The 15155-nt window shown below is 49.2% G+C and overlaps 1 protein-coding gene across 1 annotated transcript; it reads right to left on the minus strand.

Annotated features, from left to right (window-relative positions):
• Window positions 1–285: 285 nt before the first annotated feature.
• Window positions 286–14481, minus strand: LOC144147185 (high affinity choline transporter 1-like). Its single transcript, XM_077679255.1, has 7 exons — window positions 14266–14481; window positions 11426–11574; window positions 10649–10798; window positions 8891–9020; window positions 8189–8406; window positions 4253–4451; window positions 286–1424 (listed from the first exon to the last, which is right to left on the minus strand). The coding sequence occupies exons 1-7, from the start codon at window positions 14474–14476 to the stop codon at window positions 475–477; spliced, it is 2007 nt and encodes a 668-aa protein (XP_077535381.1). The 5' UTR covers window positions 14477–14481; the 3' UTR covers window positions 286–474.
• Window positions 14482–15155: the final 674 nt, after the last annotated feature.

The raw sequence follows: 15155 nt of genomic DNA on the forward strand, positions 1-15155 counted from the left end.
AATCGTGCACCCTCCCAATTCTTTTTCTTATAAGTGCGTGTTAGAATATTCGGCAAGAATTTTTTCCATGCTCTATCACAAGTATTCCTCAGTGAAGACGTGTATAAGTCTTCGCTGACGTTCGCTGACCTCACGGTTTTTGTCATAATGAAAACCGCGAGGTAGGAAGAAACCACGAGACCATGAAGAGAGACGAATATTATCCAAAATGTTCCTTCAAATACGCACGTTGCTTACACCGCAGGGCATGCAGTCCCGGCACGGCCACTGTACACTGTATCCCAGAGTTCGGCTACCGTGCACGACTGTCTTTTTGAAGCGGAATGGAGACCCGCTGAGATGTGTCCCTGAATCGTTAGGCATATCAATTATTAGGAAAACGCACCGCAAGTAGTGTAGTAAAAAAATAGGAGCGCTTGAATTCGCTCGCTGGCCTTGACCTTCCCTCGGCGATGCTGCCTCGTGCCGCGGCCGCTAGCGATGGAAGCCGGAAGGGCTCGGTCGTCGTCTGCTTGGTCGTCTCGGCGGCTTCTCGACGGGCGTAGCCTGCTCGGGCTCGGTCTCTCCATCCTGCGGAACGACAGAGGCAGCGGCGATTGCTTCCACCTGCGACTTCACATCGATCCTGGACTCGGACTCCGCCCCGCCATCAGCACTGCTGGCGGTCTTTGCCGAGCCCGCGGTGTCCCTGGTGGCCGGGCCGGACACCTCATCCTTGACCTTCACCGAGTCTTGGCTGGCGGCCTTTGCCAAGCCCACGGTGCCCCTGGTGACCGAACCCGGCACCTCGTTCTTGACCTTCCCCGAGTCTTGGGTGGCGGCCTTTGCCGATCTCGCGGTGGCCCTGGTGACCGAACCCGACACCTCGTCCTTGACCTTCCCAGAGTCTTGGGTGGCGGCCTTTGCCGATCTCGCGGTGGCCCTGGTGACCGAACCCGACACCTCGTCCTTGACCTTCCCAGAGTCTTGGCTGGCCGCCTTTGCCGATCTTGCGGCGCCCCTGGTGACCGAACCCGACACCTCGTCCCTGACCTTCCCAGAGTCTTGGCTGGCGGATTTTGCCGATCTCCCGGTGTCCCTGGTGGTTGAGCCGGACACCTCGTCCTTGACCTTCCCAGAGTCTAGGTTGCGGCGCGCTTGCGGCAGGGTCGCTGGCTTGATCTTGTCGCGCTTGGTCTCTGCCGCCCGCTCTGGCCGGAAGCAGTCGAAAATGTCGTACCGCGGCTTGAGCCAGCGCTTCTCGAAGAGCTTGGCGGCGACGTACGATCCGACCAGCAGGGTGATCAGAGAGAGGATCATGCAGGTGAGCCTGAAGGGGAACCGCTGTCCCAGCTTGTCGTCGTACATGGGCAGCCGGATCACCGCCTTCAGATTCACCCTCGGCTCGCCGCACAGGACCCGAAACAAAGCGCCCAGCAAAAACGCTGCGGAAAAGGACATTGGGGGCTGTAACCGTGAGACAGAAGTGGGGCCGGTCAGGATATGGGAGCTGTGCTCAAAGTGACTGACACGTACGGACATAGCGTCACTAAATAAAGGCTTTTAGAGTATCGGCGCTCTTTTCTCTCATTGTTATAGGTGCCGCCAGGATTTTCATTGGTCGGTCGGCACCACGTGATATTTGTTTACATATTGGCGCAGCCATTTTGTTTCTGGGCGCCTCTCCTCTCTCTCTCTCTCTGCTGCGCGGCCGCTAGAGCGCATTGTGCCCGTCACAACCGGCGGCGGTTTCGTTGGGAGAGATGGCAACACTGCAAACCATAAACAAAATGGCCCCCAGACGCTTCCGGGTGCACGAAGTGGCGGTACTCTTAAGCGTATCTTATTTAGTGACGCTAGTACGGACGGAAGGACAGGCACAGACAATTATGCGTGCGTGCAGCAGAGGAGAGAAATGCAAGTGGGTGCTCTGGCTTGTGTTCCACTCCCAACGTCAACGCTGCCTCCGTTCGCAGTCTTGCTCAGTGCACGCCCGTTTGGTATAGGGATCCAAGACCATGTTCACGGCATTAACCGGCAGCCGTGAGCAGGGAGGCTGGAATCCGATGCAGAGCCCGCTTATTATAATCCTGCCGCCGCTCGCTATCCCTCGAAACTCCCCTGCAGCGCCACGCTTTCCAATTTCGCGGCCCTGCTTCCCCACACCGATCCCTCACCGTGGCCTAACGCATCATTCAGCGTTGGAAGCTTTGCGCGTAGAACAGGGTGGACCAGCACCATGCGTTTAGCTCAATGTGTTTCACTCCCCAGTGAACGTTCGCAAGGCAGGCGTTGGTCTAACGCAAATATTATGACACACCGATGTACTTCTACAGCGAATCTGTATGTGGCTAATCCTCCTGTTTTTCATTCCGGTGAAGCCGCTTTACTCGGCACCGCTTCTCTGCGGTTCCTCGCCACAACCGACGCTCCATTCACAAGTTTTATACCCCTCGCCACCACCGATGCATCTCTTGCACATAACGCGCAATTGGCCGTTATCAGCAGTTGGGACGTACGCGTGTTGTTCGCTCACTGGAACAAGAGCGGTGATCGAATTACTGTCGGTGCTTACAGAAACGCGAATGGCCACAAAAAAAAGCTGCTTCCGCACAACGTGCCGCTGCCTTCGCCGTTTCCAGTTCCACCTCGCCGAGTAGCTGCGAAACCCTCCCTGATAAAGAGCAACTTGCCCGATTGGAACGCCGACGTGAGGCAATCATTGTTCAACTTCAAGGGCTTTCGGAGCTACCTTTCGGCAGTGTCTGACACGTCTAAGCACGCGCGCATTTCCGGCTGCTGGTTTATGTGTGCACGGTGGGAGCGGAAAGGGGGGTGCAAGCGCAGCTAGGCTTCATGCCTTACCGATGACATGCCCGTTGTGCTGGCGGGAGATCTAAACGTCGACGCCTCACGGCCCAATGCAACCTGGCTGCTATCCTCCGCGACCGAGCATGTGTTACTGGGACCGTAAGACGCCTACGACGCGGGAAGGAAACGGAGAGCCCAATGTTTGTCCTCTAGAATGAAGCTCGAGTTTTTCCAAGTTTCATTCAGCTAACTGACTGGTAAGCATGCTCCAATGGCAAATTACAAGCAGACGTGTTTTTTGTTTTGTTTCGTGCACTCCTTGGATTGCGCCCAGCCTCTTCGCTGGTCGTCCTTCACAAGATGAAAACGCACGGAATTCTTTTTGTCTTTTATTTTCGTGGCAACCGAAGACAGCTCTTCTCTGCACACTCACACGCGCGTGTATTTGTGGGGTTTAGGCTTGTGTGCGTCCTGTTTCGCAGCTGGCAAGACCGGGTATCAGCTTCGGACCCTGTATACAATTTTTCCAAGTATTAAGACCACCTGCAAATGAAGAAGCGCCGAAATGGGGAAGGAGAAAGTATACCGAGGATCAAGCTATGGCCTTGGCAATGTTTAGCAGCAATGCACTGTACATGGTGTCCTGCATCTCCCACAGCTTTCCATTCCCTTTCAACGTTCCGCAAGTGCCCGCATGCGGTTTTTACGGGCTCGGATTGTAAGTTGCACTAAATGGGATAGCACCCTCAAGCCTATAGGACGTGAGTTCGAACGAACTAATAAACGTATTGCAGACACATTGCTAACCCCCAACCATCGCCCTAACCATCAGAAACAACATTGGAAGTGGTGTGCCACAAAACATTCAACGTGAAGTTATTCGGAAGTTATAGGACAGCCGTGAGAATCACGATTTTTTGCCTGTAGCCTTGGTGTGCCCGTTGTGTTGTTTGATTGCGAAACTTCCCGCACGTGTTTTTTCACTGAAAAACTACGACCCAGAGTTGCCCTAACTAATAGGTGGCGGAAATACCCTAGCATTTCCTTTTCGCTGTGAGCCGGCGCGAGTGCTGCTATTTTGACATAAAACGGGGTTGGGCAACCATTGTTTCGGAATCTCCGCGTACCGGGAGGGGTATACACACGCCGTGAAAACCTCTCGTCGTGCATGCTGCAGCAAATAACTTCAACGCACGATCTCGGGCCAGAGGTCCCATTGCTCACAGGTCGATCCGGTCACAGTCATAAACTGCCTCTTTTTTTGACGACGGATTGATAAAGGATTGAATAATCTACTTTGCATTAAAATTGTGCCGGGGTTTTTATTTTTAGCAAACCCTGGGTGCGACTTTGTGGCGCTAAGCTGGAGGCGACGCCGGCGGGCGAAGTGAGCCTTTTAGCCGTAAAGCGGTTCCGATGCATGCCCGTCTAGTGCAGGGAGGGAGCTCGCAGGCACACGTACCCATCAGGGAGCCGTAGGTGTTGGTGCTCTTGAAGTACAGGGCGCAGAGGAGCTGCGGGAAGAGCAGCACGTAGACCACGTCCGAGCAGAGCGACCAGAGCTCCAGCACGGATTCCACCTGCAGGGCGATGTACGTGGCCCAGGACCCGATCACGCACACCAGCACTCGGAGCATCACGGCGACCTCGTTGTCCGAAGCCTGGGCCAACGGGACCACTCGCGACGTAATACGGGTCACAAACGGATGACTTAGTCAGGGCACACCGCGCTCTTGTAGGTGCGCTTAGCGTTCCGCACTTAGTGCTCACTGGCATTCGACGCAGTTGAATCACGGGAAGTACTATATACCCCACGTCTACACCCGACCGTAACACGGTTGGGCGACAGAGCAGGGTACGGGAATGCAAAAATGAACAGTGATGCACTAGCAGGAACGTCGTTGCTTTCACTTGGAAACGCCTGCACCCACTAGCGATAGCTTACCGCTTGCATACGGGGAATAAAACAAAGTTCGAATGAATTACGTTTCGTGGCGGTCGTTTTTGCGAACATTCCTTTTTGATCTTTTATACGCCAGAAGAATCGTCTTTAAAAGTCACTCTAAAAACATTCACAATTTACTGGCGCGAGTCACAAATTACTTGTACTATATACTTTAAAGAAATAAAACGTTAGGCAAGTTTTAAAAGCGATAGTTTTTATTTGGTGGCTTCAGTCGAAAAATTCAGGTCAGTGCGTGAGCTGTGCGTGCGAGCGTGCGTGAGTACGTCAACCTGGAGGCGAGGTGCCGCGGATAATAAAACAAGTTAGACCTAAAAGCGTAATGTTAGACCTAACATACGACGCATATTGGTAGTTGTTATGTCTAAGACCCTCGCAAATAGCCCTTCTTAGGCCCAGCTTACGACGTGCCAAGCAGCGTCAACCTTATTGTACATCAAATTAAGCTGAGGGTATACTGGTTGGCGACTTAAGACCTCAAAGCGAAACTTTAATGTCGGGTGCAAACCCGGCAGTTGCTGCAGTTTCCTTTGCGTCGTTTCCTTCTCTCCGTTCCTCGACCTGTCGTTTCTTGGCTAAGATACTTGACCAATTGCTTTTGTTAGGCTTATGTTTAGGCCTAACGTTTTTAAGCTTTACACTCATCGTACGTCAAACTGCCGGTACCGGTTGACGAAAAGCCTTCTCAAAGGAAACGTTATTATTGGTAAAGTCTTTTGGCACAAGGGCAGCGCGGGCCAAAGAGTGCCAAATCAGTGGTGTCAAAGGAAACGTTAGGCCTAACTTCCGGCGCATGCCGGGCAATTCCTGCTGTTGCCTCTTTGGCTTTGGTATGATGACGTCATTTCCGGGCATGGTTCGCTGTCATGGCTTCGCCGCGAGATCGACATGTAGGTGGCGACAGCGTCGCGCTGCTAGTGTGGATGCTCCACTGAGCGGCCCAGCAGAATGCACACTGTGGGCGCGCTTTGTGCCTTTTTCGTTCCGTATAAGTGCGCACGAAAGGTGCAAACAAGAGTGAAATGCTGTAGTTCGGAACGTTCAATGTATAGCATGGAAGCGACAATAAGTCTTCATTACTACGACAAAAAAGCGGCAATCTCAGAACGGCCGCAATAATGACAATGAACTTGTACGCCGTGGCTCGTAGCAAGCTCGATCTTTCTCTTTCCCGACTATGGCTTTGAGCATTCAATAAAAGAATAAATAGAAACAAATCCTGAAGCCTCCATCTCTGGAATTCAGTTTTCAACAGCAATTTCAATCGCTTTCACTGGACCCATTCTTGCATTTGTGGGATGTCCTAAATGGTAACACCACTTAACTGCCCCAACATTCTTTCTAAGAGCTTACGATATATTTTTTTTTGTGTTTGAGAGGCAACATAAAATTACTGAATTTGAACCAGCGCAGACATGTAAATGCAACCGTTCTAACGGGTATATCTTGGCGCAGCCTAAATGAAATTTTAGCGACTCTGAAGGCAGGTTTGATGAATAACGGTGTCGGATCACTTATTCACGGCTTTCGTCGAGTGAACTTGCGAATTAAATTGCTAACGCGCGCAGTACAATCAACATCTCATGTTTAGCTACGCTTGCAAAGTAACAAGCAGGTTTACAGTGTGTAAACCAAGCTTCTGGGACCTCACAGTGAGCACAGATGTTCTGTAACGGCTGCGCTGTTCCTTTTAAAATTGAACAGGGGCCTAGAACAGCGAGATGTATTCGCATTCTTGCGTATAAGGTCGCTTACGAACCCTAAAGATGAAGTTGCCCTGTTGCAGATGTAGTAAAACGTTCCTTTTTATTTCTCGATCGTTACAAAACAGCGCAACGGGTTCCCGATAGCTACTTTGTTAGGTAAACTGAATCTCGCTTTTGTCTTGGCCTTTAATTCTTGAGGATTGGTTAAAAAAGGCAAGGATAAAAGCTTTCTGTGCATTTTGTTATTTTTTCTGGGGGGAAGGCAGGGGGGGTCTGCCAACGTTCTAAGAGCAGCGAGAAGAGAACGCGCGTAACGCGAAAAGCGAAACGTTGGTTATCAGTATTATACTTGCAATTGAAAGTGTACGCTAGGCGTCGTGTTCCGTAGCAGTGAAAAAGCAGTACTTCAACAAGTATATATTTTAAAAACTGATTAACCTCCCTTTCCGAGATTGTCCAGGAATTTCGGGTCACCTTTTTCAAAATGGAAATGAAAGCAAGCATTTTGGGGGGGGGGGGGGGGGAAATCCAGCGAGTCAGGGCACACACCCTCCATACATGTGGGCAATAACGTGCATTATATTACGCGATTTTTCCTCTTTCTTTAAACTTAGGTCAACCTTAAGCCGTTAAGACGTGACCATATTAGGCATTTGGTTATGCTGAGTGAAACATCTCTGGACAAGGTGATTCATGCCTGGATTTTAAAATGGGATATATAAAAATGACACACGTAATGCTACAGGACACTCGCAAACTCAAAACTGCTTAATTTTACCGAGAAATCCTCCCTAAATACTCTCCGCATCCAAAGAAATGTATTTTAAATAATGTGTAAAATTAGCAACGCAGTAAAAGCGACGACTATCCAGAAACGGTATTTATTTTCGAAAAGGTACTGGAAGAATTCGGTCACACAGGCGTTTGCGGGTGTAAAATACACATCCGGTAATGTATGGGCGATAGCGCACGGGTCATGTGCAGTGTAATTGTTTTTGTTTGTTTCTTCTAGGACACAGCGCAATTTTACAACGGTGTGGCAAATGCAGTACCGGTATGCACAGGTATTGTCGCTTCTTACCCGTTTCGTGTACTAAATTTTATCCTGTAAATAATCCCCCCGCCACCTTCCAAAAACACCATTTGACGTGCCCGAAACGTCAGACGATTGCGCTTATCAATAAGAAAAGTGCAATGTGTCGCAGCAACGTTTATAACACGTTTCACACTCAAGCGGTGACCACGGCGAAGATTAACCCGCAACGGCCGCAGATTATTGCATTTCTAGAGAAAATTCGCAAGCACAGGTAACTATGCCATTGCTTACTGCCAAACAAGTACACATATTGGTTGTTTTATCGTGTGCAGCACGCGTCTTGCGCCGCGCGCAACGTGAATAACGTGAACGAGGAGACGACGCGAGAGCGCCATCCACACTATACGGTTCGTCGCGCCGCCGCCACGGGCCGACTGTGTTCGATGTCGGGGCGAATAGGAAAACGTTCGCCTAAAAGGCAACTTTTATTCGGAATTCAACGCTGCAAGCACTTGCGACTGTATTAATTAAACAACGACCGAGCTTTGATAGTGTGACCGCTCCCCCCCCCCCCCCCCCCCCCCCCACCCCCTTCCAACCCTCCTCTGTGTGTTCGTAGGTCGCGCATCAGCACTATGCCGAGAGAGAAAAAAAAAATGCAAGCAATCGCAGCGTCGTGCAGTGCACGTATACCGTAGTCCGGAAGACGACCTGGTAGATGTTCCTGGTGACCAGGGAGGAGGCGCTGAGCATCGAAGAGTCCGCCGAGGACATGACGGCCGCCGTGATGCCGATTAAGCCCACCATAGACACCACGCCCGATGTCAGGTAGCGGATGGACAAGGGCAGCACGCTGCCGCGGTCCTTGTCTCTCAGCCTGTACGGGCCCAGGTAACCGGCCGCCGTGAAGTCTGAACGAGAGAAAACACCGCGCGGGTACTGGCCCCGAGTCCATTCGTTTTCTTCACTGTCGCTGCATATAGGCATTCTTTAAAGAGGACACGAAGACAAGATACAAATTTCTTCATTTTTTTAACAACTAGCCTTTCGTAGCCAACTTACCTCCATTACAGCCACAGAAATGTTTTGAAGCGAAAAAAAACGCGCGAAATATTAACAAAATTACAAATTTCGCGCTATACAGTGACGTAGTATGGGCATAATAGGGGCCAGCAATAACAATCCTTAACGGTTCGCAGCACACAAATTGAATACGGTTATCGTTGGGGGAAAGAGCTGCTTAATAAGTCTCTCGCATCACTCGACGTTCCAACTTGGGGCACAAATTTCCCGAGAACTGAGAATTGCAGCTCTATTCAGCTTCATCCCGCGTTCGTACACACCGCATACTACATCCCCGGGCGCACACTGTGCATGCGAGGCTGCCGCACTCACTGGCGCTCTTCGCAGCCGCGCCGATGATGATGGGCGGGATGGCCAGGAAAACGCATCCAATGGCGGAGATGTACGACAGCATCCTGGCCGTGAAGTCGCTATCGCAGCCAAGCACACGCTGGAAGTACACCTGCAGCGCGCATTCAATCGAGGTATACGTAGCTGCGAACATTGCTCCTGAAAACAACACATGGACCATTGCGGTGCTTGTATAACACAAAGCACAAATTAGCTTGAATTTTGGCTGAAATACGTCTTTGAAACTCCTCACTGCAGGAGGCTTACACCCGCGTTCGCTGGTATGATGGCGGTTTTGACTTTTGAGTACATTTTTAGTTGAGTACATTTTGAGTGAGTACATTCAGAGTTTTGAGTAGATTTTGAGTTTGAGTTCATTTTGAGTACTGAGTAGATTTGGAGTTTGAGTAGATTTTGAGTTTTGAGTACATTTTGAGTTTGAGCACATTTTGAGTTGAGTACATTTTGAGTTTAAGTACATTCTGAGTTTCAGTACTCAGTACATTTTGAGTATCAGTACATTTTGAGTTTCAGTATATTTTGAGTTTTGAGTCCGAGTGAGTTCTCAGTTTTGCGCTCACTGTGAGTTTGAGTGAGTGAGCGCAGATGTGCTGCTCATCATTGAGTCTGAGTTTGAATGAGTGGTGATTCGAAAAAAAAAATTGGGAGTGAGTTTGAGTGAGCCGCGCCAACTTTGACGAGGTATGTGTATGACACGTTCCGTGAATTCCCTTGTGTTCTGAGGGAGCCGTTAAAACCAGCTAAAAAGACAGCGACACGAAAGCAGAGTATACGGGACGATGTAGCATCGTCCCGTCTACTCTTCCACCTCCGCCTTCTTAGCTGGTTTCAGAGCGAAAGCTCTATTACACCGGGTACAGAAAACTCGTTCCCTCAGTGCCTCATAGCGTCGAGCTGAGCTTCAAGCTTACTTGACTGAACTTGGCTGAGCGTCAAGCTGAGCCATGGACTCAAGCGATCGCCTCGTGTGTTTGCGGAGTGCACGCATCTATAGTCACTCGTTCCTTCCAGGGAGTAGGGGGAAACAATGAAAGCGCGTGTCGTCACAAAGTGGTACAAAAAGGCTCTGGTTAAATGTGACTTCACTGCGTGATCGCGTCTACAGCGCCGAGCAGCGCCTGCGCTTCGTCTAGTGTGTGCACGTTCACTTCATTCTATCGGCTTGAAAGCCTATAGCTTTTCGCCAACTGCGCACTCAACCACGGCACTTTTTTTTTTTTCAATTCTTCAAGTCATAAACCAACAAGTCCGATTGCTCCGAACATTGCTCCGATGAAGCGCTTTGGTTTTTTTTTTTTTTTTTTTTCGGTAATAACAAGAGCGAGCCGAAGCACCTGACGCCACCAAATTATAATACTCTCCAACTTCTCATGCAGGCAATACCAATGGATAGGAAGGCAGCGTAGACTTTTTGCAATTTTTCTTTTAGTCCCTCCTTTGTCTACTGTGCCACATTACAGCCGCTATTTATTTTTTTATTTACATAGAAAATTGCCCCTCAAATGGGGCTAGTAAGTGTATAGACGGAACATTTTTTAACTTCCATATTTGGGCAGGAAAGGCTCTATAGGGTAGCATTCATTTGCTGTTTCTTGTCGCTGCAGCAACAAATGCGCGCAACTATAAATAAAGCTAAATTCAACCCCCCCCCCCTCCCCCCGTAGTTTTTTTTATCTGGGTGCAGTGCTCTCATCACCAGCGCGCATGCGTCGTAAATACCTGCCATGGGATGCCTCCAAGGGAAGTCATCAGCAGGAGGTCGAGGAACTGGCCGTAATCGCTGGCTGGGATACTGCCTACCCAATTGCGCTCCGGAGCTCCGATCGTACCGACCACGGGATGTGTCAGGCAGAAAGGCACACAGATCCACTGCGCAATAGCATTACATGCATACCGAAGCACCGTATACAGAGGTAGAACTTTTAGGTTGGAAGGTCTATAGCTCTGAATTCTTTTTGTAGATTTTTTATTGCGTAAGTTTGCTATATTTACAATGATCTTAAGGTGTGCTTCGTTTATAGTCTTATTTTTGCTTCTTCACAGATTAATTTGAAATTCAGTTTGTGATCTCTCCGTTATCCACATTTGTTCCATATTGTTACTCCTGTACCGCGGCTATATTGTGCCCTTTGGCTGCAAGGTACTTTTAATTAATATACGAATCATATGACTAAATATCTACAAGAATAATGCGTGTTGCTTCCTCGCATATTTCTGCCCCATTTGGTAAGGGTTAAAGGGCACACCGCTGGGGTTGAAGGATTTTTTTTTTTTTTTCACAGTTCAGTTTTGTACGCAGGGCAGCTTTGTTGTCTGCCAGCAGGGCGTGAAGTCGGTGCAAGCGCAAGCAGCATCAAACCAAAGAGAACCCCGCTTTAGCAGGCCACGGTATGAGTATAGCATGTGTTAGAAAAACAAACACGCTTCTCGGCGATAATAGGCTCGATTAGCTGACTGCGGACATTCGGCGGTATGGAGACTTGTTTGGAGACTTGCCAGGCAGATGGCTGTGCTGGATATCTGCAGGATGTCCGTGTACGTGACCGAGTACAGGCCGCCCAGCGAGGTGTAAAAGAAGATGACCATGGCGGACGCCACGATGAAGAAACGCGAGTCCACTTCCACGATGGCGTTCGCCGTGTCGCCTGCAGCAATGGCGACGTTCGTATACAGCACTGATCGTTCACCATCTCAGACGCTGCCTCATTTGCGTGAGAGAACCACTGGCGTACGTTTGGTTGACTAGGCAATTAGAATGAAAAAAAGCAGCGAGAATACTGGCTGGAACTACGAGTACAACAAGCGTTAACTGCGAGCTGGCACCAACTATAAATACCGCCGTTCTCAATAAAGCGCAAATAACATTTGTAAAACGTTCCTTAATTGCTAGAACAGCAAAACATAGAGGAGCACAACATCGTTGTTCGCACCCGCTTTCGTCGCTCAAGTCGCCATGTTAATTATCCGAGGTCTCGTTCGTAATGTTGTAGTCGTCTAAATTGTGCGCCGTTTTTTGTCCTGGTATGACGTGGTCCTGCTCGTCATCATTTGAGGTTGCGGTGAAATGCCTGATGTTATGCATTTCTTAAGTAATTGACTAATTAATCCACCAGCCTATTGATATAAGCCCAGTGATGGAAGAAAGCCAACGAAGAGGTGGTTGTGCCAAACGTGCTCCGAAACACGTGTTCTATACAGATTACGAAACTATGTATTTGAAGCCACAGTCACTAAATTTTGAACAATCGAAGGGCTTGAAGGACCCAGCCTCAAAGCAATCCGAGGCATGCATTGCATGGGGCGTGACAAGCTAGAATTTAGAGAGGGAAAAGGGGGAAACAGAACCTTTCCTGCATTCTCTCCCTAGGGTGCACCATCCATGGTGAGGCGAAATGCAACTTTGGATGCTCAACAACATATGCGATCGAATTTTGGCGCCATCGGTCAAGATTTCATGATGCCCTTGGGTGCGGCGTGACTGCGGGCTACTCTAAAGCAACTTTTAGCCGTAAAAGGGCCATGAAGACAAACTGCAACCTTCTTAAATATGAAATAACAAGCTTTTTGTAACTTGTTCAGCTCTATTGCAGCCACAAAAAAATGGTGTTTAGGCGAAAAAACGTTCCCAATTTTCGTGACACACAACGTTAGCAGTGACGCAAAATTAAGGGACCCTGCAACACTTTCGATAGACGCTTTCGCTTTTTCCTTCCCGTCTGGAAGAACTGAGAAAAATATAGTTATCGCCAGCACGGAGCGGCACTGCGTGATTTGCTCGTCGCAGCAAATACGCTTTCCGTTCCTGCTTTGCGTTTGTGACTTTCTTCTTAAAGTAGTTATCTAATGCGTTCATTCCTGCAAGGGTAGGTTTCTAAGTTATCTGATGGGTACACCGCAGTAATTTTTGGCTGATTTACTTTGCGAATGTTGGTTGACAACTTTTTGAAAGCATTTAAGTTTATTTTGAAGTTCAAAAAAGCGTTACAGGGCCCTTTTAATGCACCAACTGAAAGCATTCAAGACATGACTCAAACTTGAATCATGGAGGAAAGAAAGCATAGGAGAGGCCCCAGTGGCCAATCGGAACTGAACCAATCAAACATATAATTAGCCCCAATACTATCGAACAGTCATACTCCTCGGTGGCGGTTCTGATTACCGCCGTAGTGATTACCGCCGTATGGAAACCGACGTCATAGACAACTCGCCAGAAACTGGCTGGGTAGTCGCCATTTCTTCACTCGTTCTTTTAATATCTAGCTTATTTATTTGAAGCTTGCGATAAAATTGGTATCAGTGTTGTTGGGACCAATGAACAAATCTTGTATTTTGTCTTCATGGTCCCTTTAAATGCGGACACGCAATCATGCACAAATCTGCGCTATATAGACAGTCAGTAAACTAGTGTCACTAGATAAGGTTAGAGTATCAGCACTCTCTCCTCCTATTGTTCCGTGCCGCCGCCGCGATCATTGGTCAGTTTGTATCACGTGACATTTGTTTACACTGGGACGGTTCATGGGCACCGTCATTTTGTTGCTTATGCATTTTCTGTCGGTCAACTGTGCTAGTCTCAGCTTGTGCTCCCTGATCTGCAACTGTGCGCGACTGGCGTCGTTCCGAATGCGAATCAAAGATAACGCGTTTTGCAGCATTTCAGCTGCAGAAGTTTCCGAAGCTGCCGTGTTGCTGTGTCATCTGCAGTGTTGTTTGCAAACGACATCGTCAAATTTATCTGTGAGGCCACAGAAGCGGCAATCTGGCAACGCTGATGAACAACAAAATGGCCGCCGTTGCTGACTTGCTTGCTTCCAGTGACGGTACTCTGTATCTTTTCTAGTGACACTAAGTTGAACCATCCATATTTGACCCGCCGCTTTTCTGTGGAGAGCGTGCACCGTGCGTCTGCTTCACCATTATTCACACGGAATGACCAACCATTGCAACCAAGCTAGGGGGAAAGTATACGCCTATAGTGAGGAAAGACGCCCAACCTACAATTATCCCCACAGTAACGAAGCAACCGTAACGACTCGAGGTTACCTCGCACGATGTCCCAGCGCAGCTCATACGTCGTGTCTCGTTACTTGTCATATTTTCGCGCATGTACGAACAGATCGGTACCATTCATGTGCTCTCCGGGGGAGGATACTCACAAGTTTTTCGGACTGTTGGCCGCTAAACTGTTTTGGCCGTCTGTGTACACTTCAGAGAGTGCATAGCACTCGCATTACATAGCTGATAATAGCGGCGCTAATCCGCGCTGTGCCATCCTTTGTGCTCACGGGCGGTCATTGTTCAGCAAGGCAGTTGGCCAGCAGGGCTGGCGCGCATACCTAGCGCCGCCATGACAGCGGCCGTCCAGAAGACCTCGCCGCAGACGGCGGGCACGCACAGCAGTACGCCCATGAGGCGGCCGTACGCGGTCTGCAGGGGGTCCAGCATTGTCACCGACTTGCTCACACGCATCTTGTCCGCGAAGAAAGCTCCGCCTGCAGCAGACGACACAAGCAGCAGCGGGTTCCAAATGCGACTGCGGGACTGCATGCAGGGTCCAGCACAGTTATCGTCCCATCAAGAGGTATCGCACGCACGCGCCTTGAAAATTGCTTTTAAAGCGAAACCTTCTTAGAGGGACCGATGCCGATAATGCATTTCTCCATAGACCGGTTGGTCGACCGAAAAGCACTGATAAGATTTCTGGACACACGGCGCGTGCGTGAAACCGGGCTTTTCTTGTCAACACGGTTACTTGAAAATGGCGAAAAAGGCGCCGTTCTAAATCGGGCAATACACGCATCGGTCATGACGAAGGAGTACAATATATATATATATATATATATATATATATACCTTTATCTGATAAACCAGGTAGCCGTATACGTTTAGGTTGGTGCGTTTATACTTACCACCGTAAACATTTTTCCAGCCTTTTTGACCGACAATTAAGGCCGAAAAAATCTTGCCCCATGGTACACACCTTCAAGGGGTGTTTTGACTAACAAAGGGTGTAAGTACGAAAAATGGTGTGCTTGTGAACACCCTAAAATGAGGGTGTACGGTTGCTTAACACACTAAAATAAGGGTGTGGGCAGCGTAGCTTCGCGTGACAATGTGGATTGTCTGAGTGCGCAACACGACGTGCAGACACATTCAGTACGCACAAGTCGCACTTTGACAACAAATGAATTCAGCGCGAAAACCGACGGAATGCATGGGGAGGGCG

The sequence above is a fragment of the Haemaphysalis longicornis genome, unplaced genomic scaffold (genome assembly GCF_048455015.1).
Source record: "Haemaphysalis longicornis isolate Haplotype H1 unplaced genomic scaffold, Haemaphysalis longicornis Haplotype H1 scaffold_7, whole genome shotgun sequence".
NCBI classification, from domain to species: Eukaryota; Metazoa; Arthropoda; class Arachnida; order Ixodida; family Ixodidae; genus Haemaphysalis; species Haemaphysalis longicornis.